Source organism: Falco naumanni, chromosome 5 (genome assembly GCF_017639655.2).
Source record: "Falco naumanni isolate bFalNau1 chromosome 5, bFalNau1.pat, whole genome shotgun sequence".
Taxonomy (NCBI): Eukaryota; Metazoa; Chordata; class Aves; order Falconiformes; family Falconidae; genus Falco; species Falco naumanni.
The window spans coordinates 30,437,508-30,461,589 of record NC_054058.1 but is presented as its reverse complement, the minus strand read 5'-3'; the positions used below and the strand labels follow the sequence as shown (position 1 = coordinate 30,461,589).

General features: G+C 41.1%; 1 protein-coding gene and 1 long non-coding RNA gene across 8 annotated transcripts in view; one reads left to right on the top strand and one right to left on the bottom strand.

The window, feature by feature from the left end:
- LOC121088478 (tyrosine 3-monooxygenase-like) overlaps positions 1–24,082 on the top strand; it is a 48,681-nt gene that overhangs the window by 20,370 nt on the left and 4,229 nt on the right. For 3 of the 7 annotated variants that reach the window (XM_040594656.1, XM_040594657.1, XM_040594655.1), the window contains 4 exons: positions 1,267–1,323; positions 4,412–4,507; positions 9,587–9,720; positions 11,318–11,714. In XM_040594656.1, coding sequence (XP_040450590.1) covers positions 1,267–1,323; positions 4,412–4,507; positions 9,587–9,720; positions 11,318–11,477 — 447 coding nt within the window. In that variant the 3' untranslated portion in view covers positions 11,478–11,714. Of the gene's footprint in view, positions 1–1,266; positions 1,324–4,411; positions 4,508–9,586; positions 9,721–11,317; positions 11,715–24,082 lie in introns of those variants that run through there. The other 4 variants (XR_005827961.1, XR_005827962.1, XR_005827960.1 and 1 more) reach the window with 2 other exon arrangements.
- Positions 9,095–24,082, bottom strand: part of LOC121088479 — a 58,001-nt gene continuing 43,013 nt past the window's right edge. Inside the window, exons 4-6 of the long non-coding RNA XR_005827964.1 lie at positions 11,499–23,495; positions 10,687–10,789; positions 9,095–9,262 (exon numbers count right to left, since the gene is read on the bottom strand). This is a non-coding gene — a long non-coding RNA (uncharacterized LOC121088479). The remainder of the gene's footprint in view (positions 9,263–10,686; positions 10,790–11,498; positions 23,496–24,082) is intronic.

Genomic DNA, 24,082 nt, shown 5'->3' with positions numbered 1-24,082 from the left:
TGGATGTACATTTTTATCTCACATGATACTTTAATTGTGTCCATCACCATGTCATTCATTAGAGTTGTTTTTCCTTTTACAACTTACCAGATTCTCACAGCATTGCTCACGCTGGTAAGGAGGCTCCAGAAAGCAAACAGGGCTTCTTTGTGTAATAAGAGGCTATTTGGTATGAGCAGTCAGTGTCAGACACAAATAAACTCAATGACCTCACATAATTAAAGACTTCAGAACTATGAATGTGCCTCAAAACCATAGCAGAGGGAAGAAGATAACTCATATTCTAGGCTTATCAATCAGTGGCCAGTGTGGAAAGTTGCAATAAGGGCACAGGGGTTACATGATGTTAGGTCCCTGTCAGAATACCTTAAAAAGAATGCCAGTTCACCTCATATCATGTGGTTTTCAGTTGTATCAACTTGGATACATGCTGGTTTCCATTTTGGTCACAAATATTGGCTACTTTTAGATTCAGATGAGTAGTACTTAAAATATCCTAGTGGTCTATAATTTATTCTGGAAGAAACCTCTTCAGTTCAATACTAGAACTGAAGACACATGAGAAATAAGAGATTACAGCAATTTCAAGACTTTCAGCTTTCCCCTTTTCCCTGTCTATAACACAGACTACACAACATGGGCTCACATTAAATTAATTTTCACATTTCCCTACTTTTTTTCTTTTACAAAACATTTTCACAGTTGAAATTCATCCCATGAAAATTCTTTTCCATTCCATTCAACATGAGACTATGAATGGTGAAAATGCTCTAATTTTGTTTGCTGTATGATATGGCTCCCACGGTAGTTATGAAGAGACATCTACAGACTCCTATTGTGAAAAGAAAAAATTGACAGGGAGCACAGAAGAGAGCGAACAGAATCCATCCTGCATGGGTCTGTCAGAAAGAGAGTGAGAGACAGAAAGGTAAAGATAAAACCCACCTTGCTGTCCATCCTTCTCATGCCTCCCTGTAAAGGTCTGCCAGGGATAGTACAGCATTAAGGCAAGAGACGGTTAACTTTACACAGAGAACGCTGAGGATTAAACCCTCATCTAATGTGGCTCCCAGTGGTATGTAGCTGGGGGCCAGGGAGAGGTAGGCATCCTGGAAGCCATGGAAGGTCATTTTGGGTGACAAAAACAATGAATAGTTCATGCTATTCATGCTAGAAATTATGTGGTCCTCCCCCTTCCCCTCTTTCTCTCCCTTGGGTTGAATAATCACACAAGTGTAACACTGCCTGCTTGCTTACTTGCTTTAGGATATTGGACTGGCTTCTCTTGGATCATCTGAAGCGGAGATTGAGAAACTGGCCACAGTAAGTACAGATGGCAGTTTAATATCAGAGGCAAAATCCAAACGATTCTCTGCATATCCCTTACTGTGCAGGGAAAACTCTTCTCCAGCGTCTCAGGTTAGCTGGAAAAAGGGGGCCTTAGCAGGAGTGTCTCCTCTCATCCAGAGGTTAGGGAGGTGCTGGAACAGGGGCTGGAGTCCCTCTTGGGGAGCCCAGAACTGTGTGATTTCACCTGAAGAAGTATTTATACTTTTTGCTTCTATAAGAAAGTATTACTGAAGCCAAGTTTCTACAATTTTAGCCACAGGAAAGTCCAAACTCGCTTTCTACATTCATCTAATAGACTGGGTACCCAATATTATTCCTGCATTTTCTTCTACACAAGGTGCAGGGAACTATCACAATGTGATTCACCCTTTATTCATTAATCTCACAAATAGTTGAACACTTAAAAGCAATTTGAGAGCAGGTATTGTCATTTTGTTCTGAGACACTAGGCTGCCAAAAGAACTCATGCAGTCCCTTGCTGCCATCTTACCTTGTTCTGAGTGGGCTGGAGACTGATGATTTTTTTTTTTTTTTTTCTGATAATGACAACCATTTCCCAGTCTTGATGAATTTTTCAGGGAAGGAAAGGAACCTTACCATCACCCAGCTAGGGGAGGCTCATTCATGAGAGGGGGTGGATAGAAGATTGTTACTTCTGAAATTTCTTACCCAGCCCACAGCCCCACTCATGGTGAAGTGGAACGAGGCACTGTGTGAAGGAGATGATGGCTCACCTAAAATCTATCTGCACATATCCATCCTTGGGTCAGGACCAGATAGACTAACAGTATTTTTAGAGTTCAGAGAACAAAAGGTACTAGTACTGATTTTTATGTACCATCATCCAGGTCCTGGGCTGAGTGATGTGAGTGGACTGTGTGGGAAGAGGCAGTGACATGTCCACATTTCCTCTGCAGTTTCCCCTCTCTGGTTCTAGAGAGGCTAGAGTAAGATTAAGAATGCCTTTGTAAGGGTTAAACAGTTGTGAGTCCCAGAAAGCCATTTTGCATTGTTACCCTGGCCTTGGTGAGATTGGGTGCAAGCATCGCTCCCTGATGCTGGACTTGCTAGGACTAGATTAGAAATAGGGTTAAGAATAGATGTATGATGGGTCTCATATCTGAAATTGTCATTGTGTCATCTAGGGTTTGGGGATGTAGAATAAGGGTACCTTTTTGAAAGGGCTAACTGAAGTTCAGGATCTGTAAGAACAGAATTTTGTAACTGCCATTCAAGTACTCTGGACAGTAAGCACTCTGGATTAACATCTCAGTTTTCAACTGCTTAAAAGTTAGACATCTAATTGAGGCTTACTGTTTAGGTTCCTTCACTAGAAAGTGAAGATAGAGAAGAACCTGCAACATATTCACTATCCTGACATAGCTGTCTAACAAATTATTTTTTCTGTCTGGAAGTCCCTGTCATTCTCTGTTCACTATAAAGAGAACGTAGGTAACTAGCTTAGATGATAAGACATCGTTTAAGTTAACTAAAAGTTAATTTAAAGAATCTTAACTTACTTTGTTGCTATGGTCTGTAACATTTGTAAGACAAACTTCGAAATGCCATTGTTTTATTCAGTCCCTGGACGACTTTTAAGCAGGTGGATCCATGCATAAGAGATGGGAAATTGCCCATGTTCATGTCATCCACAGAGTGCCACTAGTACTGTGTCTTGTACCCTGTTAAAACAGTGACAGCTGAAAGAACCTCACTAAAAGCCAAATATAGGGTAACTAAGGAAACACTAAAAAGAATTACTCCTTCTCCAATGTCTCATTCTCCAGTCAAAAAGATCTTCTGCAAAATGAGAAGATACTCAAAAGAATTTTCACTGTGAAATAAGAGTCAAGATTATTAACACAATAAGAATGCAGAATTATTAGCTGATTTGTAGATAAAGCAGCTCAGGATTCTGCAGAAGGAAAGATCCTGGCATGCTGTTTCTGTAGTGGTAAATTTGCAGGCAACCAAGTCATCACAATTATAAGACATGTGAAAGAGAAAGAAATAGAAAGAAAGTAGCAGGCAGAATAGACAGAATAACAGTTTCACATTATTTTACAAACTGCCTGCAGTTCTTTGAGAAGGGTGCTGAGAATGCAGTACTTCTGGCTAAAGTGAAGCCAAGGTCCAGCCCTGTGTATGAGGCAGCAAAGTGCAATGCATCCCTAGGGGAACCTTGAAAAGTTGTGACACAAAGCCATATTCTTGAAATGCCTCATGTTTTCCATTTTTTTCCTTTTTCACAGCATCTTTTCAGCTGCTTAGGGGTCGGGCTGTGTCCAGAATTGGTCCTCCACTGTCCATTTCCTTAGATGTTATCGTAGGGAAGGGCTAATAGGTTGGCAGAGCCACAGGTCACTTTTATCCCACCACTGTTCGGCAGGTAAAGGAAGTGTGATCCTATGTGTGCTTTATGGCAAGAAAAGCTCAGGGAGATGCATTTTTTTTTCTTTTTTCTTTTTTTCTTTCTGTTGGAGCATGATAAAGATGTAATTGGAATAATCTTAAAGGGTACATTGCTGCTAAGGGATGATTACTCAATTCTTCTGAATGCTATCACACAGACAAAGGAGGAGGGAAACTGCCCTTCCAAGTACCCTTCCTAGTGTCCTGAACCCTCTGTGGGGGCCTACCTGTCCTTCTAGGGATTATGGGTTGAAATCTGTCAGCTTCCACTGACTATAATGAAGCTCAGGGCTAAGATGTTGCAGGGGAGTTTGTAACATCTCCCAAAGAAAGAAGAGGATAGGACTTTATGACTTTATTTACCCATGTAATTATCATTAGCAATTTTTTTTCCTTTTTTTTTTTTTTGAGTGAGAATGGGAAAGATGGCAAGTTTTAGAAAAGTGTGTTATAACTTATGTGTGTTTTGTTGAAAGAAATAATATAATTTGTTGAGAGAAAAAATAAATTCCTTAAACTTTACAACTATAAAAATGGAAGATACAAAGACATTAAGGAATAAGGATAAAAGAAAACTAAAGGAAAAATTAGAAGCTTAATAATGAACTCCCTGTGGAGACTGTTTTTCACAAGTTGCTCTTATTACCAGCTTTATTGGTTCACTGTGGAGTTTGGTCTCTGCAAGCAAAACGGATTGATCAAAGCTTATGGGGCAGGACTGCTTTCATCTTATGGGGAGCTTACGGTATGTGTCAAACATGGTATTGAAAGATTTCTATATTACAGTTTTCTGAACTCTCTAGTAAAAGCAAAATATTGTTTCCTCACGTGAAACAATGTGCTTTAAAATATTGCTTTTCTTTTGCGAAGAAATTAATTCTATCTTCCCAGAAACTACTGAGGAAGGGAAAAACTGCTGTAGGATTGTGTGTTTCTTCCACCTAAAGAAATGAAATGCAATGAAAGCAATCATCCTGTAAAGTATTAGATTTGCTTCTTACTACTCCTGGCCAGTGGTAATACAGTTGACTTTAACACAAAACTCTGTACCCTTCTGAATTAACATAAAACTCTGTACCTTTCTGAATTAACATAAAACTCTGTACCTTTCTGAATTACTCACTAGAGGGCAATATTATGCCTGTTATGAACGCTGCTACTTCATCCATGCCATTGACATACATGCATATATGAATCTGAAATGCACTGACTGATTGGACCAAATAAAGTGCAAAGAAGCTGTAAATAACATGGACAGTGACAAGAAGAAAGTGCTTTAGTATTTATCATTCCTAAATACATTTCAAAATTAATCCCATCTCAGGTTTTATGTAGATGGAATTCTGTGTACATGGGTTTGATACTGCTCTGCCTGGACAGATTAACTGTGAAAAGAGTGACTGTACACCTTTACAGAAAGCTTATGGGTTTCCCCTCCTTTGGACAAAGCTGATGGGGAGATACTAATTTCTCCTCAGTTCTGCAGAGCACGGAAGCAGATGATCAGTTTCTATGTGCAAAAGCCCTAAATTGGTATCAGTAGAACTCAATTGCTTCAGGTTGTGCAGATACTTGGTGATTTTTTGGAATTAGTAAGAGCCAAAGGAAAACAGAAAACGCTCTTTTCAAGCATTTGCAGAGCTTGCTTTCCTGATAAACTGAGATCCGCATGCTCATTAGCCCCCTAGAGAAATAAATGTGCTTTCCGTTTCTACATAGCAGCCTGATCTTGAGCCTGACTGCCCATGAACATGAGCAGAAGTGTGCTAGCAGCATCACGGCACTCGTCTGTAGAACAGTGAAATGCATAGGTTTGAAACAGCAGATAAATGAGCTCTTCTACAAATCAGGCTCAAGCCCAATGCGTTTGGTTTACGTGTCTGTTCTATGATAAGTTCAAAACTTAGACAGGAAACCTTGGATTGGTTTTATTTTCTTGGTAAAACCAAAAAGGTCCAATATTAAAGCACAGTTCAAGGCAACATTTATTCTGCTCTGCCTGCCTGAATACTTTATATTCTTAAATCAAGTGCATTTACATGTTAAAGAGGGTACTATAGGGCAGAAGTAATCATGTCTCTGATGCTCGTGTAGCTTTCCTATAATATGCACCACAGAATCTATCTACATGATGTTACCTCCTTTTTCTGTTTAATTTTGACACAGATGAAGTTAAAAGTTGCATAAGAAGTGCTCAGTTTTGGTGGCTGGGGTTGAGTGTACCAGATTTGTGCTCTCCCTCCTCTCTTTCTACCCTTTTCCTCACCAGACACCAACAAGCTCTTCTGCTTTTGATTAAAGCAGTAGGCAAGAACTGCTTGTTCACAAAGCTGTGCTGTATAAAGCAACAGTATATACAAAATATATAACTGCATCTCAAATTTCCTACCTCTAAAGTTGACAATAGAAGTAGTAACTGTCCTTGAGTTGATAAATGGCAGATTCTTGTCATTTTTTTGTCATTTTATTATCAGCAGTGGTTGGGTAATGCTGCTGGAGAAACTTTTGATATGGCTGGGTCCACCTAGATCTTCATCCTTCACATTACTGAAATTACAGTTGTGATAGCATTGATATTCAATAAGTAATGAAGGATTAGCCCCCTTCCAAAACTGTGTCCATCTTGCATGTAATGCCTAAGACAGTTTGAAGATGGGCAAGTAGTTCAGCAGTAATGCTGCTGTGTGCCCTGTACAATCCCTGTGCCAACCAAGTTCAGCAGCATGTAACTTTTTGGACTTAGTGGGCTCTGTGCTCTTCACCTGGAGCACCTGAAACTTCTTGTACGCAAATTATTTATATCCGTTGCCTGAAGTTTTGAAGTTTCCTTTTATGGCTTTTATGTCACAGATTTTTATTTGGAACAAAACTGAAATACAGAAATGTTTCTGTGTAATCATTCTCATATGCATAAGCATCCAATTCTAACTTCAGTATAGACAGTGGCAATGTGAGTAAAGTGCTGAGATCCTATGTCTAAGCACCTGCTAGCAACTTGAAAATGTATACCAACTGTTTCTTTTGCAGCTCAGGAGAGGAAATATGTGCAGTGCAGTGTCTATTTCATAGAAGGGGTTTTTTTTAGAAACACAGCAATATCTAGGCAGTTTTGTTAAGAGGAAGACAGAATGGAAAATAGTGAGGCTCATGATAGCCTTCAGTTTCTTGTAAAGCTCATTTTGCAGTCTTAGACTGGCTTTTAAGAAAGCTCTAGGTAAGTTTTGCTACTGCTTGGGAGAAAGCTGTTGTCCATCCTGATAATTATCTGCCAGTCTTCTCAGTATGGGCCCAGTTGTGAGCTTCTGCATGGAGGCCCCAAACTTGACTATAATTTAGCTGATGGGTATATTCGGTACAGGCAGACTCACGGCAGCTCATGTGATGGAGGAGACATGCTGCAGCGACCTGCACAAAGGAGAGGTTTCCTCATCACTGAAGGCTTCTGAACCAGTAGTAACAGGATGATTTGGTCACTGAGGAGGCAATAGAGGCATGAGTTACTAAGGCTAGGTGGTTGGCTATAAGAAGATAACGTTAACCAGCTGGAGAGAGTGAGCAGCAGTATGTCCAGCTAGTGTTATGTGAGAACTTAGCATCAGTAAGGAGCCTGGGAACATTCCTGAACTGCAGCCTGCACTGACTCTCTGTGGGTGTGCGATTGTAACCCAGGGAACCAATCCTGACTATGAAATCTTCAAAATGTTTTCCTCTTCTCCACAGCACCCACTCTGACCAGTTTGAACTCAGATTCAGGCAGTTATTTTCTGTGGATGAGTTGATCCTGTTCAAACTCAGGTCATGGCTTTGGAGAAAGACAGAGGATGGAAATTAGAGCTAGACACCCTTGGCATGAGACTTGGGCTCAAATCCATGTTATCCAACAAATCCTTTAGTGACAGCAGCTAGGTATCGGGAAGGACAGCATAACCATACCCAAGTCTAAACTGAACAGTTGTAATGGGTCTGACTGCTGGCCAGCCTTGCCTCCTCTGAACTGTAAGAATTCCTCCCCAACAGCTCTCAGTATTGCACTGTTTATTTCGCTATATTCTGTCAGCTGTTCTACATTATCCAAAATGCTTCTCCTGTTAACACTCAGCTGGACTCTGTCCTACATACTGTAAAATCTTATGGTTCATACCACACTTCTGGCAGCACTCTGTGCTACATATGCTTTTCTTGCAGCACAAGTACTTAACTTGTAGAGGCCTTTAAGGCCATCCGGTTTTGAGCTGAACTTCCACTGAAATCAGTGGGATTTCAATTCTGCTTCAACACTGACAGCATAGCAGGACCCCTGTCAGGTCTTGAGTTTCTGAAATCTTTTCCCATTAGTCCCCAGAGCTTCTAAGATTATAAGAGCAGCCTCATGTTTGTGTATACCATCCATCTTGGATTGTATGAGTGCTCGCCAAGGTTTATTCTTCAATTACACACTGAAAATGAAGAACAGAAAGAACACCATCTTTTACCATTTTATATTCTAGTTCGGTTTGTTTTTTTTTTTTTTTTTCTTAAGTCCTGTGTTAATTTCTGCACAAGTTCCGCAGCAAATTGGCCTACTGGTTAAGGCAGGCCTCCAGTGATGGAGAGTTCAGGCTCAGTTCAGTGAAATACCTAAAAACATGGTTAAGGTTACTATCTGAATTTTTCTGGATAGCAGATTTTGCTGAAAGTCTTGTGCAGTGTCACCCACTCTTACTAGTTATATACAAGTATCGTAGGAGTTGGCATTTGGATGAAAAAATAGCAAAGGGAGCCTTCTGAAGGCTGGGACAAGAAGAGAGAAAGACAAACAGGCAGATCTCCGTGAAGAGGTGCTTACTAAAAGACTGTCCCTAGGTGGATGGGGCCCACTGCCCAGGCTGAAGGTGGAAAGAAAGGTCTTGACATTGACTGGAATGAGCTGCCTTTTCCTTTTTGTTTGTACCCAGGACACTTGACCAAAGTGGCCATGGCACTCACCAACCTGGCCAAGTGGAGGCCAAACCAGCTTTTAGGCACATCTACAGTGCTGTTCTAGCATTACTGGAGCTGAGCTAGCTTGGAACGATCTCACTTGGGTTTCAGGGGCAGACAGATGGTACAGGAACTCACTTTTAGCTTGAGCTGTGCTGCCTTCCCAGGGCCCTCTGCAGGTACTAAACAACCAACACCCATACCTACGCAATTGCATCGTCACCAGCTCTGCTGCTGGCTGGCTGAAAGGTGGTCTCCAGTATGCGTAAGCAAAGTAGATGTGCCTACAGACTGCAGTGTGGACATAAGTGTCGTCCATAATCCTCCTGTCTGCCTGAAGGGACAATGTAGAAGAACATACAGTGTAACTTATATCTTGGGTTTCAGGGAAGCTTTCAGGTTTCTTAACTGGCACGAAAGCTGTGCAGAAAATACCAGGAGCATCCTGTCCTTCAATGCAGCAGGAAATGTAAGATTTGTGACATGGGCTGGAGACTTTGAAACAGTGTTGCACAGGACTGTGAATCTTCTATCATACTAGCTGAAAAAAGCAGCGGGATGTTGTTTTTTCTTCTACATATTCAGATTTTAGGGGGTGGCATAGACTTTCCCCTCCCTGTCTGAGAATGTAACTATGGTACCCAATTGTACATCACTGTAATACAGGACATACATATTTCTTTATTCTTTTAAAAAATATTAATTTTTTATTAACTGCTAATTATGAAAGCATCTTTCACCTGTGAAAGAATAGGACTTGATATTACCTTTAAGTGTTCCACAAAGAGCATTTCACAGCCCATTAGGCACTAATTCTTGCTATGTTCGTTCACCTGCTCTAACCTTTGTTGTTCTCATTACAAAGTACGCTTTATCAAACAAGCCAGAGTACAAGCCTTTTGATCCAGAAGTGACTGCAGTTCACCCCTATCAGGATCAAGCCTTCCAGCCTGTCTATTTCGTAGCAGAAAATTTGGAAGATGCCAAGGCCAAGCTTCAGTAAGTAAAGTGTTTGTGGATATTTTCATTGAGGGGGGCACACTGGCTTATATCCTAATCTCAAATACATCTACCACTACTGCAGTAACCACACCAGGCTATCTCACAGCACAACTTCCTCTGCACAGTGGCTTTTTTTACAACAAAGTTAAATATGAGATTGTTTATTTCTGAAAAGCTTCATAGAAAATCATAACTATGTATTATTATGCCCTGTCTCATGCTTCATCTTAGCAATGCCTCTTTTTAGGAACTTCTGAAGTAAATTCTGTAACTGTAATTGAGTAAGAGTAGAGCGCAGTCCCACAGTTGGGGTGCCTATGTGCTAGTCCATACAAATAGGATGTCATGAAGAACTGATTTACCCAAGGTCACATGGAAATTTTATAGCAGACTCAGGAATTAACATGGATCAGCAGGGGGCTTAAAAACAAGATTGCCTTTCTCCTCTGATTATATCTGCACAAGAATGCAGAATCAGCATTCACAGGCAATCTAATTTCTACAAAGTAGCTGACTGCAACCTAAATAACATTACCTCAAATTAGCTTGAGGTGTTTCTAAATGTATTTCTTTGACTGTGTTATGTTATACAGAAAATATCCTTTTTTTTTTTAACTAAGCAGGGTTTAAATTCTGGCATTCATCAACAGTTAGAACAACATGACTTATTCTGGCTGGATGCAGGAGGCTGGTTGTGAAGCTACTGAGGAGCATGTAGGAGCTGAAATGAGGAATTTATTAGAGGAAGAGAACCTGGTCCAGATTTCTTCCCTACTCCCCTCCACCTCTTCCCCAGCAGCACTGTCTGCTGGGGTTATAGCATGGCAAATTAGGTGCCTCATCTTAAACCTGGAGGTTCACATTAAACTATTAATGTGTATAAAAATGTGGTTGAGAACATACTGGCAGAAGAGAGAGGACTTTCAAGAGCATTTGACTCAGGCAAACCTGAACAGAACTTACAAGGACAAGGAATACACTACTCTCAGACTTGAAGGTTTTTCATACATTTTGTCAAGATAGTGGTGCAGCCAAAGCTGCTCAAAATAACTGAAGGCACAAGAATCTGTCAGAACAGAAAACATAAGGCAACATCAGTACAGGGGGTTCCTACCAGCATTTTCTTACTGGAAACATTGTCAAAAATGGCAAGCAATTGTGATTTTTCTTTTAATAGAGACAGCAAAATAGCCCAGGATGCCTAGTAGCATCAGATTTTTAGAATTTTACACAGAAAGAGCTACTCCAGGTTATTTCTTGGAAGTGAAGGCGGCAGACGGGCTGTGTTCCTGCATTCCTCAGCTTGTGGTTGTAATAACTCTGAATTGTGTTAACGTAGAGCTGTGAGAGCACAGACGGGTCTGAGCCAGCCACGCTGAAAAGCAGGCACTGCAGATCTTTTGGGCTGCAAGTAGTTCAGCCATGGGGAGGATATACTGCTCCAGGCAGTGTTAAGGAGTAACAGTGAGGAGGTGTCACAGCAGCCTCTGCTCCCCAGTAAGTCCATGCCTACGTACTGAGGAGTTAGGTCCTGCAGGTGTTACCCTTAGGGAAATGGCTTCTGAACCAGCAGCTCTGTCTTCTTCCCCCACAGAAACTATGCGATGAAGATCAAGAAACCTTTTTCTCTGCACTATGACCCTTTCACCAGCAGCGTAGAGGTTATGAACACACCTCAGAAAGTCAAGAGGGCACTCTGTCAAATGAAAGAGGAACTGAAAAACCTTTGCCTGGCCCTTGAAAACCTCTCTTAAAACTACAGCAGTACATCTTACCTGGCACAGAGATACTTGTAGATGGTTCCAGCACTTCAAGATTTAGTGATGAATTTGTAGTTGCATGTGAAAATCTGTAACCCACAAAACAGCTCTGTTAAGCTAATCTTTTTGCTGTAATTTAGGCTGCTGACTTAGCCACATTAATGAGTTCCTATTGAGTATGTTTCAATGACAAACAAGACCAAATTACTCCAATTTTGGTAGGTGAAATGAGCTACAGCTGTTTGGAGTGTATTTATCTGTTACTATTGGACTCTTACAGGCTTTTTTTTTTTTATTCACCTGTCACCTTTTCAAGTTATGGTCACAAAGTAGCACAGTAATTCTTCAGCCACACACTCTTTTACTTGCTGCTTACTTAAATGACATGATCACAATATTTTAGGTTGGCTAGCTGCCTACAGTTAGCAGTCCCTGCAGCTAGCTAATTTCTGCTAGCAATTACTATCAGCTATTGTGCTCACAGGCTATGAACGGTTCCCTTACAATGTGCAAATGCAAGAGTTTGTAAGAGGAACCCTTTACTTCTGCTCACTATTTATTTTTTAGCCACTCACCACATTCAGCAGCCTTCAAATATGGCAAAAAAATTTCCTGTCATGTTTAGATTGCAGAATATTTGTCCCTTGGCTAAAACCAGCAGAAAATAATAAGTCCATGATACTCTGGCTCTGTCACATATAAGGATGCTTAATCTGAAAAGGACATTTGGATTCTGGGGAGGAAGTAGAGGTGTAAGGAAGGATTTTCAAAGAAGCCTTTAAGAAAGAGTGTCACTGTATTTTAATGGGATTTGGATACTTCTGGAGACCTTTAAAAATCTTTTTTTCTTGTTGAAGTCATGATGATTGCAGTAATAACCAAAATGCCACATCTATGGAACATCTATTGTAAAACCTAAGATCAACTACTAGCACCCATATAAGCCTTACTATGGGAACAATATCAGATACATGCTCCAACTCATCTTGACTCCGTCTCCAGTCCCTCTCTAATAAGTGTCTGAAATTTAACTACACCCTGCAGGTCACATTTCCCAGAATTGCCTTTTCCAGACTTTCATGCTTTGTGTGTCCACTTCCCCCCTCTACTATGCACAAGTAGGGCCTAGTTCAGGAAAAGAAGATGAGGCTCATGCCTGGAAAGATTCCCTCTCCTCTTAGCATCAAGGGAAACAGACAAGGTTGATGCGGGTTACGGGTATGGCATGAACAGGGTCAGTGTGGATCTGATGGCTCAGGCTGGGTGACAGTGACCCACAAATATCAAGGAAGATTTATCCTGCACAATTTAGAAGCTCTACTTATCTTTTCAGAAGTATATTTATCACGTGGCAGACAGCAGGCTTGTCCACTGCTATCCACCAGCTGCCAGGGTACATGGTCTGAGCTCTGAGGCAAATGTGATGTGGTTCGGCTCTTGATGGAAAAGGAGTCACCATCTCTGCTTCAGCTGTAAGGTCACTGTGGGATAGGAGCATGAACACGGAAAGTCACAACACAACAATTCACATGCTGTTACTTCGTACAGAGCTTATCTCACTGTAGTTTTTTCACATGCCGGGCTATAAAGAAACTGTCTTATAGAAAGTTAATGGGATTTTGCCTCTTAAATCTTCATGTCTATAAGCACTTCAGAAAATTTCCCCACGGGTGGTAATAGAGTATTCAAGATCTGGGGAGTTACTGCAACTTCTCCATTTTATTAAGATGTGGTGATGCCTGAAAAATTTGAAGCATCTTGACAAAAATGGCTATAAGACCCCTACCTCTCAAGAGCAGGAACATCCCAAGTTCTTTTTTTATTTTTCATTTAAGTCCAGGATTCATCTGTTCTTCTTCAGGAGAACACTTGCATATCATAAACCCTGTTCTCCTAGAGATTCAGACAGGGACAGAGCTGAAGCAACTTTCTTTCCTTCCAGTATATTTCTGCTGCGATGGAGGATGATCTCTTAGCATACTTTTATGGATTTAATTCTACTTATCCTGCTCATACACACACACCCCACACACAAATACCATTTCTCTTCAGACCAGTTTGTTTTGTTACATATTGTAATAATTTATCTGTCTGCTTCCTGCCAATTGGTGCACAGGCAAAGATCCTTGATAGCTCACAACAGATTGTTTTCAGAAGTATTATTTTCATCAATCAGTTGTTTTACAGTGAAAATTGAACCATGTGCTTCAGTTTTGTGTGTTTTCTTTTTCTTTCTTTTTAAGTGGAAGATAATGCCAGAGCAGAAGAGCTATCAAAATATTTTCTATAGATGGACTCTGTAGGCCATAGGGCCTTTTTCACGTATTCCCCGTGAAACAGTTGAATGTGGAGTTTAGACTTGAGTTTGGCTATTGCTCAGAACAGACCTATACTTGGAAGAAATGAGAGACCTGATGGATTTGTTTTGCCCAAGGCCTCACACTTTCCTTGGAGGGACTCCAGGCCCGCCCACACACCCTTGTCTTTTCCAGTTCCTGTAGCAAGGAGAGAAAAAGAAACCATTTGGAGCCAGATTCTCCCACCCTTACACACGTTGAGTAGTACCCAATCTCTTGAGCAATCCCAGCGACAGCCCTGAGCCTATTTAAGGTGCTGTATGCAGACAGTAAGAGCAGGTTTATCAAAACCTCTGTGGGTGTGCTTGCTTTTTTATTGTCTTAATGACAATCAGCCCGCTTACATGGCTACAGTAGGCTCCAGTGAAGCTTAGCAAAGCTTCAAAAGTAATGAATTTGGCTACTTGAACTTTTAAGAAGCATAAATATTTTTCCAAAGGAGGCAAATCTTTCCCTCCTTACTCAGGCAAAACCTACCCCAGGATAACCACGTTTGACACTCCCTGCTAAGGAGGTCCAAATTCTTCCCTTCTGATTCAGTCTAGTGACAAAGCAAAAGCCTTCAGGATTACATCCTTATGAGGTACACTGGTCATGTTGCTCTTCAAATAGTCATTCTTTCATTTCCTCACAGAAGCCAAGAAGTACCTCATACTCCTGTCAGTCTAAGGCAGGGGTGATGGGGAAGGCAGTGATGGGGCCTCCCAATGAAAATAATGGCACAGAGGAAAAAGCACCAATTGGTAAAAATATGTCTTTTTGTCAGTTTGCATTTCAGCAGTTTCACATTAATCTTGCACAAGAAGGCTCCAAAGCCAAGTAAAACACATCTTGTGACTTGAAACTGAACTGATGAACTCCCCAAGGGTCCTTCGCTTATCCCGATAAACTTATTTTTCCTAGATGGAGTGCATTTAGAGCAAAATAGTGTATATTATTAAATGTGTATTGTGTTCTGTTATACATGGGAGAGTTAGTAAATTCAGTTTGTGGGTTTGGGTTTGTTTTGTTTTTTGGCTAACCAAGTCTGTCCTCTACCAATTTTGGTCAACCTTCAAGCCTCCAGCTGCTTCACTACTTCCCTGCAGATTCACTAGGGATGCCAAGGGTACCACTGTGTAAGGAGAATACACAGTTATGCAATTTGGGGAATTTGGCAGGACAGGAAGAGGAAATTTAGGCAGGCCTCCCACCCACTCCCAGGAGAAATAGTATTGTATTACAAGGCAGAGCTGTCATCCTCAGAAAGACCTTCTCAATCACTTCCCTTTGGTTCCCTTAACATTTTGACCTTTATACTACCTGGTGAACCTAAACCTTACTTAACCAATTAAAGAAATACAGGGGGGTGGGAGAAAGATCTTCCAAGAATGGAAACTGCTTTACACTCAGTCATCTTTGTCTCTGGTGGTCCATGAAGGAAGAAGCAAACAAAAAAAAAGCAAACTTCTGTGGAAATGATAGTGTATTCCTGAAGAAACCTAACCCATGAAATTGTTCCTTTTCAACTACACACACGAAGATTGCCTTACACCCATCGCTGAAATGCCATAACTTACCCATTGCATCATGACCATCAATTAACCAGGCACAGAAGTGTTACATGACGGCTTCAGGCAGGAAATGAAGTTACCAGGAAAAACCCTTCGGTAGCTTTGCCTTGCACATGTACTGCAAAACCAGAAGGTTTTCTGGAGCCTGCTTCCGTAGATATCCTACAGCATGGAGAAATTCCAGCTGGCAAAGAAACAGAGGGGTATATGCATACATCCCTAGTAATCTCACCCACCACTAATCAGGAGTTTATACTTGGGCTTTGAGATTTAGTTAGAGGACGTTACTTCGCAGCACTCTTCAGCTGGCACATGATCAGAGGTTGGCAGAAAGGGTTACTGGCTGTATCGTATTAAATATACATTAACTTTGGGTAACGCTGGTGGCTGAGGCCCAAAGTGAAAGCAATCTCTGGCACTCTCTCCCTCCACAAGAATTCCTCAGGGAAAGAAAGTCAGACTAGAAAAGGAGTCTGGCTGACAACTGGCAGAGCAAGGGGACAAGGAATGGAAAGGACTAGTAGATAGGTCTAAAGCATGTTTATTTTGCGTATGCTGTTTCATTATATTAGAGAAACATTTCTGTTGGAAAGGAAGGTTTTTTAGCATAAAGGAGGAAAGTTTGTGCCTGCAAGAGTGTAGGAAGGAGTTAAGGTCAGTTAAGTTTTTTTTAACTGTGCCTGAGGAGTGTTAACCTTATCTTGGGCATTTACTTTCAGCATAGGGTACAAATGCTAGAAAGTAGAAAAGGAGTTTCGGGAAAGAGTTTTTTACATTGTGTGTGGAAAAGCTGAAGATGATGAGGCCTTGCTGCGCTGCAAGACACAAGAGTCCCAAATTTTGAGTGAAGGCAACCTTAGGAGACAAAAGCAAGCAACTGGCCAAGCACTGCTCCTCCAGCAGAAGACTGTAAAATTGTTATTGCTATAGTTGTATGCTAGGTGTTGTCTCTTACCCTGCTTAACTGTTTTGTCAAAAGTAGTCTTTTTTCCTTTTATCTAAAATATTTTTTATTGATCCCTTTGACTTGTGTTTGGAAATGGGGAAAATTAACTCACTGAACATGAGAAAGTTTAATATTATTTTCCCAGAGTTTGAGCGGAACTTGAGCAACAAATGAACCCTCTTAAACTTAAACCTGGCCTATTGTTGAAGGCAATTAAGACCTGGCAAAATGGTTACATTCTGGTAGAAGAGATGACAGCTACCACTTGGTGTATCCAAACCGAATCTCTAGTCTCATCCACAACCATTAGTGTTAGTTTTCAAGGTATGCCTTTCACAAAATTACTCATGATAGATTCAAATATAAACTACTAAATTTAAAACATAACACGTAACACCTGCTATGTACAGGTACAGTAACTAGAAAAATCCCCCAGTCTGGAATTTCAGTATCTGACCTGTCAGCTTTGTAATGATTTTGGATACCATTTACAATTATGTGGCCTATTTCAGCTGTCGCTGAAGTTGTGGTGTTTGAGCATGGCATGCAATATTAGGCAGGATGTGCTGTTGACTTTAGTGAAGCCAGTTTGACCGATCCCACTTACAGACTCTGAATCAACAGCAAAATTTCTCTTGAGCAGGCTAATAGCTAAAATGTAGAAGTCAGAATAAAGGATTCATTTACAGTTATATCACTGTGCTGCATTTGGTACTTTCCTCTTAAAAAACCCCCAACTATCAGTATTATAGAAAGATTCCTTGAAGTGGTAGACCGGTACATTTTAAATACTCTGATATAAATAGACAATTAAAACAAACTCATAGAAGGAAAATATCTATTAATTTGTTAATTAACAAATGCTGTCTTTCAAGAATATCTCACAAGATGACACAGATGATCATAATTATGTTTTTTAAAAGAGTGTTAGAAACATTCTCAATAGAACCCATAAAAAAAAAAAAAAAGGCCTGTTTTTAAGTATTTCCTGAATGAATCCCAAAACTGATGGGTTAGAAATGGAATGTGTGTTGGATGATGATATGAATTTTGTAGTGTTTAAGTCTTGTACTTCAGACATTTCAATTTGGTTCTGACTCTTGCATTAGTTCATATTTCTTGGTTTAAATCTGAGTAAACAAAATGATTTCACTCAATCCTTGTGTCTCTAGTGTCCTACAAAGGCAGGCTTTGTAACCAAATCTGAATTTTAGCCCCCTTTATGAAATATTGTGTTAGCTGCAGGGAGCCTGAGGAGGAAGGAGTTTCGTAAATGAAACTTGCTAGTCACTGTTGCTTGTTGTAACTTTCTTCCAATTACAAATCTTTATCCCCGGGCAAGAAACAAGTCAAAGGTTACCACAATGGGCTTTCTATTACAAATGTATCATCCAATAGTGTTATCAAGTACATACACAATTTGGTAATAAAGCCACAGCATCACTAATGTGGTAATGGCTTTATGATAATATTGCCTCTTTGGTTGTGGGCAAACCATTCAAGCATATTTTCTCAGCATTTTGTGATACATCATTAGTTTCTGCATTGTTATCTTACTTGGTTAAATGGAGTCAAAGATAGATAAAAAACTCAGATCTGGGTGGAGAAAATTTACTTTCCTATTGCCTTGACATCTCTCTTTGTCTAGGAACCAGACTGAAAACACAAAGCAAAGAAGCAGTGATATCTACGCAGAAAAGTAGAGAACATGTCACACTACTCCTTGAATAGCAAAGATGTGCCATACAAAGACTTTCCTGATTAATTTCTGCAAATCATTCTTCACATTCCAGCAGTTTACTAAGCCTTTAGGTGCTTAAGAAGCCAAAGCTGTTACAGAGGACTGTTGGTCCAGTATGATTCCCACTGATGGCTTAAATCTGATAAGCTGAAATTAAAATGGTGTTACACCACCAGTTTCAGGAAAGCTGTCTTAGGCTATGCTACATGGCCCACTGTGTTGCCTGAGAATTGACAAAACGAATTTCAGGTTTTGCGCTTTTTAATATATCAGTTTTGAGATGACGGAATCCTGTTTATATTTGTGTGTAAGGCAGGGTAAGATAAATTACATCATTTAGGAAACATGGAGCAAGGGGAAGTAATTTTTTATATAAGCAACCCAACTCATAGAAGTGAGGAAGAATGTACTCCCATAGCTGAGGGCACCAACAAAACCCGGCAAAAACTGTTTTGCTCTGAATTCCTCCTACAATGCTATCACAGAGTCTTCTGCTAGCAGTTTCTCTCCAGAGAAACAGATTCAGCATTTGTCACATTACCAGACTTCCATCCTCAGTAAAGAAGTTGTTATTTTCAGCATGACATGAAAATTTTTCACTAGCAAGATCTTGGTAGATTAAGTTAACACATCTTTAAGATTCAGGTCTTTGGTACACAATCCATTTCTCTGTGGCAGCTCTGCTGTTTCACAGTATGGATCAGTGGAAAAGTGGAGCAAAAGGACAGCAGGTGAGCATAAATAGGAGAGAATCCTAGGTTCATGGTAGTCTTGTGTAGCAATTTTGCTGTGCTTGAGGCAAAGCAAGGGGTGAGGGATCTAACCCTGAATTAAAAGACCACTCTTCCACAGAGCTGGAGTGGAAGAGCACCTGCAGTGCACTTACTGTCCCTCATATCCTAAGCTTATCCTGTGCTTTTGCCACACCAAAAAAGCAACCAACCAAACAAAAACTTTGGTCTTTCCCATCCCCTGTAAAACAGAAGCTGGGGGCAGAAGGGAGCTGCAATGCTTCAATAAGCTTTTTTGGGCAACAGGAGAAGTAGGGCACAGAAAGTGCTGAAAAGAGCACGAGGACTCGCTCATATCCCACAATACCTGTGGTATGAATCTTATCCTGAAAACAGAATCTAAAGATAGAAATGTTTTTCCTCTCTCTGCCAAAAAGAGAATGAGAAGTTGTACACAGGAGCATTGCTCCCATCAGAACTGCATCTGGAGTAACAAACATGTTACTGAACAGAATCTTAGAGGTTGGAAGGGACTTCTGGAGATCGTCTGGTCCAACATCCTACTCAGAGCAGGGACAACTAGACCAGGTTGCTCAGTATTGTGTCCAGTCAGGCTTTGAATATCTCCAAGGACAGAGACTCCACAAGCTCTCTGGGCAGCCTGTTCTAGCGTTTGACCACTCACAGTAAAAAAAGCTTTTCATGTTTAAATGGAATTTCCTGTATATGAATTTGTGCCCATTGCCTCTTGGCCTTTCGTGGGATACTGCTGAGAAGAGTCTGTCTCTATCTTTGCTGTCCCCATCAGGTATTCATACACACTTTGATAAGATCCCACTGAGCCTTCTCTTTTCCAGGCTGAACAGTCCCAGCTTCTCAGCATCTCTCTGTATGTCACGTGCTCCAGTCCTTAAATAATCTTCATGGCTCTTCATTAGACTTGCCCCAGTATGCTCATGGCTTGTGCTGGTTACAGCACTCCAGATGTGGTTTCACCAATGCTGTGCAGAAAGAAAGGATTGCCTTCCTCCATCTGCTGCAATGGTCTTCCTAATGCAGCCCAGGATGCTGTTGGCCATCTTAGCCTCAAGTGCAGACTCCTGGCTTATAGTCATCTTGTTGTCCACCAGTACCCCCAGGCCAACAGACCTTTTCTGCCAAGTTCCTTTTCAGTTGACATGACCCCATTCAGCAGCATGCCTACATTTCCCCCATTTTTGCTGCAGATACACTTGTACAAGCCCTCCCTCTTGCCCTTTATATCCCTTACCAGATTCAGCTCCAGTTGGGCTTTGGTTTTCCTAACCTCATCTATGATAGAAAGTGTCTTCCTTTACAGGAGATCTGAAACTAATTCCATGTTTCTCTCATGTTTCTTTTTTACGTTTGAGATTTGTCTAGAGCTCCTTGTTTCATCCAGGCAGGCCTCCTGCCATCTTTCCTTGGCTTCCTGCATGCCAGGATGGACCATTCTTGAGCTTGGAAGAGGAGATCCTGGAAAAAGTGACCAAACTGTCTTAAGAAAATGTAGAGGGTGGGCGAGGTGAGACAGAAGGAAAGCAGAGAAAATTCTGCTGCTTATCATTAAGCCAATCTGTAGTCATGTTAGAGGCCCAGGTTCACGTGCTTGCTCCAGTGGACACCTAATTTACCACAATAAGAGAACTACTATAATAAAAGAGCAATTGAAGAAGGCTTTTCTGTATTATGAAATAAACTAGGGGTTTTGGACATGTTTTATGGATGTGAAAAGCCTCAGTTTGATTTTGTGTCACATGAGACCACAGAGAGAATTTGGCATCAGCATAAGTCTGGATGTCTAGCCTATTGACTAACAGGAGGATCAGTCCCCCGAAAGCTTTTGCCTTCAGCCATGTAAGACCCAAATCAGACCGTGCCAATCATCATTGCCTTGTAATTGAGATACCTGAGTAACGCTTGTTTCAAATCCTTATGTAGTTCATGTGTGAGGAGGCCCACAAGACAGCGTCCTGATCGTGCAGAGTTTCAGACTTGCAGAAGGATTCTTTTGTTTTCGGGAAAAGGAAGATAAGGTTTTGAATACACCTTCTCTTGGAATCTGTTTAGTGTCATAGGGCACTTCATCCTGATGGGATGAAGAGGCTACCGATAAATATCCTTAAGAATAACAAGTTCAGTAACTGATCTTTTAAGTGGTGTTCTGATTTCTATTCTTCCTGAATCAAAGCACTGAAATGCAAGAGAGCTGCTGTAATCCCAGGATGTGGAGAGAAGAACACGGAGGAGTTGGGACTCCAAAGTAATATACTGTCAAAGGGCTTGCCAGTTGAGCTAGCAGGAGGAAGACAGTCAAGGAAGCTGCAGGTCGCTCTGAGGACTACAGTTAGGAGTTGCCTGTATAAAGGCATTGGTATCTCTAGTATAATAGGAAGATGATTTATTCCTGCTTATTTCTCTCTGTATCCTACAGGAGAATCAGCCTGTCATATCCCTTTTAAGGGGTACCCTTCACCTGCTATCACACTCCAGAGCTCCAGCAGATTTTCCCACAATCTATTTGGCTTCTGTCGGCTGCCCAGATCCTGAGCTGGCTCAGCCTGAAGGACTGAGACGACGCTGCCCTGTCCGCTAGGCTGCCCGCGGCCACCTTCCCAAGCTGGGCTGTTTATTTCGCGCGGACCCTGCACCTGCCTGCCCGGCAGCGCTGTGCTATTTGCCTTCTGTCCACAAGGTGGTAGCGCAGCATTAGCAGTACGGTAAACCTGCCGGCTGGCTCGGCTTTTGCCCCGTTACCTGGCAGGCTCCTACTGATGGACAGGTGTTGACAATCTTCTTCCTTTCGTTAACTTTCTAATTAAAGAACAGCATGGTATATTAGGCCAAAGCCATATAGACAGGGGTAGTAAACATCTGTGAAAATAAAGAAGAGATACAGAAATCTGTTCCACGCCCTAAAGGACTGTTTGGAAAGAATGAGTGGTAGGGATAAAATCATGTAGACCAGTTTTGAGATTTTTATCTGCTTCTAGAACTGGTGGGGCTAGATGCCATCAAACGCTGCTCAAGGGGGATGAAACTGCCTGAGCGGCAGTGGCCCCTAACATCACACTTGCGTGGCTGGCTGGCTGCAGGGTGTGGTGTGGTAGAACTCAGCCTTTCAAGGTCCACCACAACCCTTATCTAGCAGCTTGTATGACCGTATCGTGGTTATCTCCTTAGTGAAGTATTTAGGCTCTTTTCTAAAGCTAGTTTAGGTTATAGTTTTGCCTTTGGCAACAGTACTACTGGCTTCAGACACTCCCATCTACAACCTCGTCCCACTTTCCACTGCTCCTTGCTGTCCACCACACCTGGCAGCATGACTATGACAGATCAGGAGACTACTTCAACATTATTGTCTCCCTGAAACATACTGACTTTTTTCAACCAGATTTCAGAGGTCTAGTTCACAACACAGGCTCAGGAACAGCTGTGCTGGCACTAGTGAGAAGGCATCAAGCTTGCAGCAGAGGGTCAGGAGTGGGAAAGAACACATTAAACTGGAGTTAAGCCCATGAATACATTTTATCATGGACCTGTGGTTGTAGTCCCCCATGCTGAAAGACCTCTCTTGTCAGGATTTGTGTCTTATTTTTCAGTCTGTTGTACCAAATGAGGTAAATTGTCCTTTAAAATATATGTATTTCACATTAATGTTATGGAGATCACTACTTAGAAAGTAGTACTTAACAACAAAATATTAGTTAATTTTTCATAACATTATTACAGTATAGCCAGGTTAATGAACATCTCATGAGGATTCATACATGTTCAAAACCTATTCATACTCTTAGGTCTCAAAATAAGTCAGTTTGAGGGTGATTTTTAGTAGTCAGTCTTTTGTTCAACAGAAAATCAGAGCATTCATATAAACCCTTTGAGCTGATATCCTGCCCTCACTGGATTGTGCTCAGTCCTGGGATATGTAAAATAATCAGCGATTTTTGCTGGAGTGGAAGGGGTAGGAAGAGGGCTTCATCTCCTATTTAGTGTGGTCTCTATCTTCATATCACATCATAATTAGTGCTGATTAACTAGGGCACTCTCTTGACTGCCTAATTTGAGATCTCCTTTAGCAGGTTGCCGAAGTGTCTCCAACCTCAAACCCAGGCAGCTAGGCTTCTTACATAGGGTTGAAAAGACCGGGTATTAGTGTCAAAGAGATCAAAAGAAGGTTTTAAACCTAGTTGGTACCAGAACCTAGTACTGGAACAGAATTCTGTTGTTTGAGTCTATTTACCAGTAATTCTAGGTGGTCTCCCTTCAAAGTGCTGGAAAGTCTTCCTTAGTGTCATAGTGACTGCCCACAATCCTTACAACCAAGACAGTGTTGCACAAACTACGCAGGCTCTTAGTTCCCAAGGGCATTACTACATACCATGGGTCTGACTATAATTTTTAATCTGTTACTGTAACTGTAGTAGGAGGCCATTATTTATGTCAGAGTACCCTTATAGTGTACTGATAAAGTATGATGAAGTATTCCAAGGAATGGACATAGCTGTCTCCAAGAAATGGAACTGCTGTTGCAGTCTAGTGAAACTATCCAGTTGAGTGAAAACACTTACGTTGATGGAAACAGTTTTGCCAGTAAGTTCGTGCCACCGTTGGGGATCTCACACTCCTGACAGAGCCTGGCAGGAATATGGAACATAGATGAGGCCTAGATCAAATGAACAATTTAGAGTTAGAAACATATAGCAATGATCCTTTCAAAATTCTTTTATTTACAGAAACATTCAACTGAAATAAAGTCTCTTAACAGGAGGTCTTGATTACTTTTCCATTTCCAAACCACACATCATAATGGGGATGGAATGTGGTTACCATAAATTGTTGGTTTACAAATCATCACTGACTTGTTAGCAACAGCTAGGATGTTAGAGTTAGAGCAACAGTTTGGATGTGATAAAATAGCAAAACCCCATTTTTCATGGCATCGTTGGAATGAATATAAATGAATTCTTCCCAGAGATTCATTGTGGTGGTTGTGGTAAATAGCAAACTGCATATTTCCTGCTCATGTTGAAATCAATGGGAGTTTTATTATTGGCATCAGGAGAAGCAGGATTTGACCTTAATAGAAAAGAGAAGAGGAAAAGAGAAAAAGATGAGGAAAAGAGAAAAGAATGAGCCCAAGAGTTCTAAAATGACTAGCGATTCAGTTGCCTGACTGGATACACTTCAAAAGAGGAGTCTGAAAAGCTGAAAGTACCAACAACCTGAAACTGGGGCCCCTTTTCATTTGGA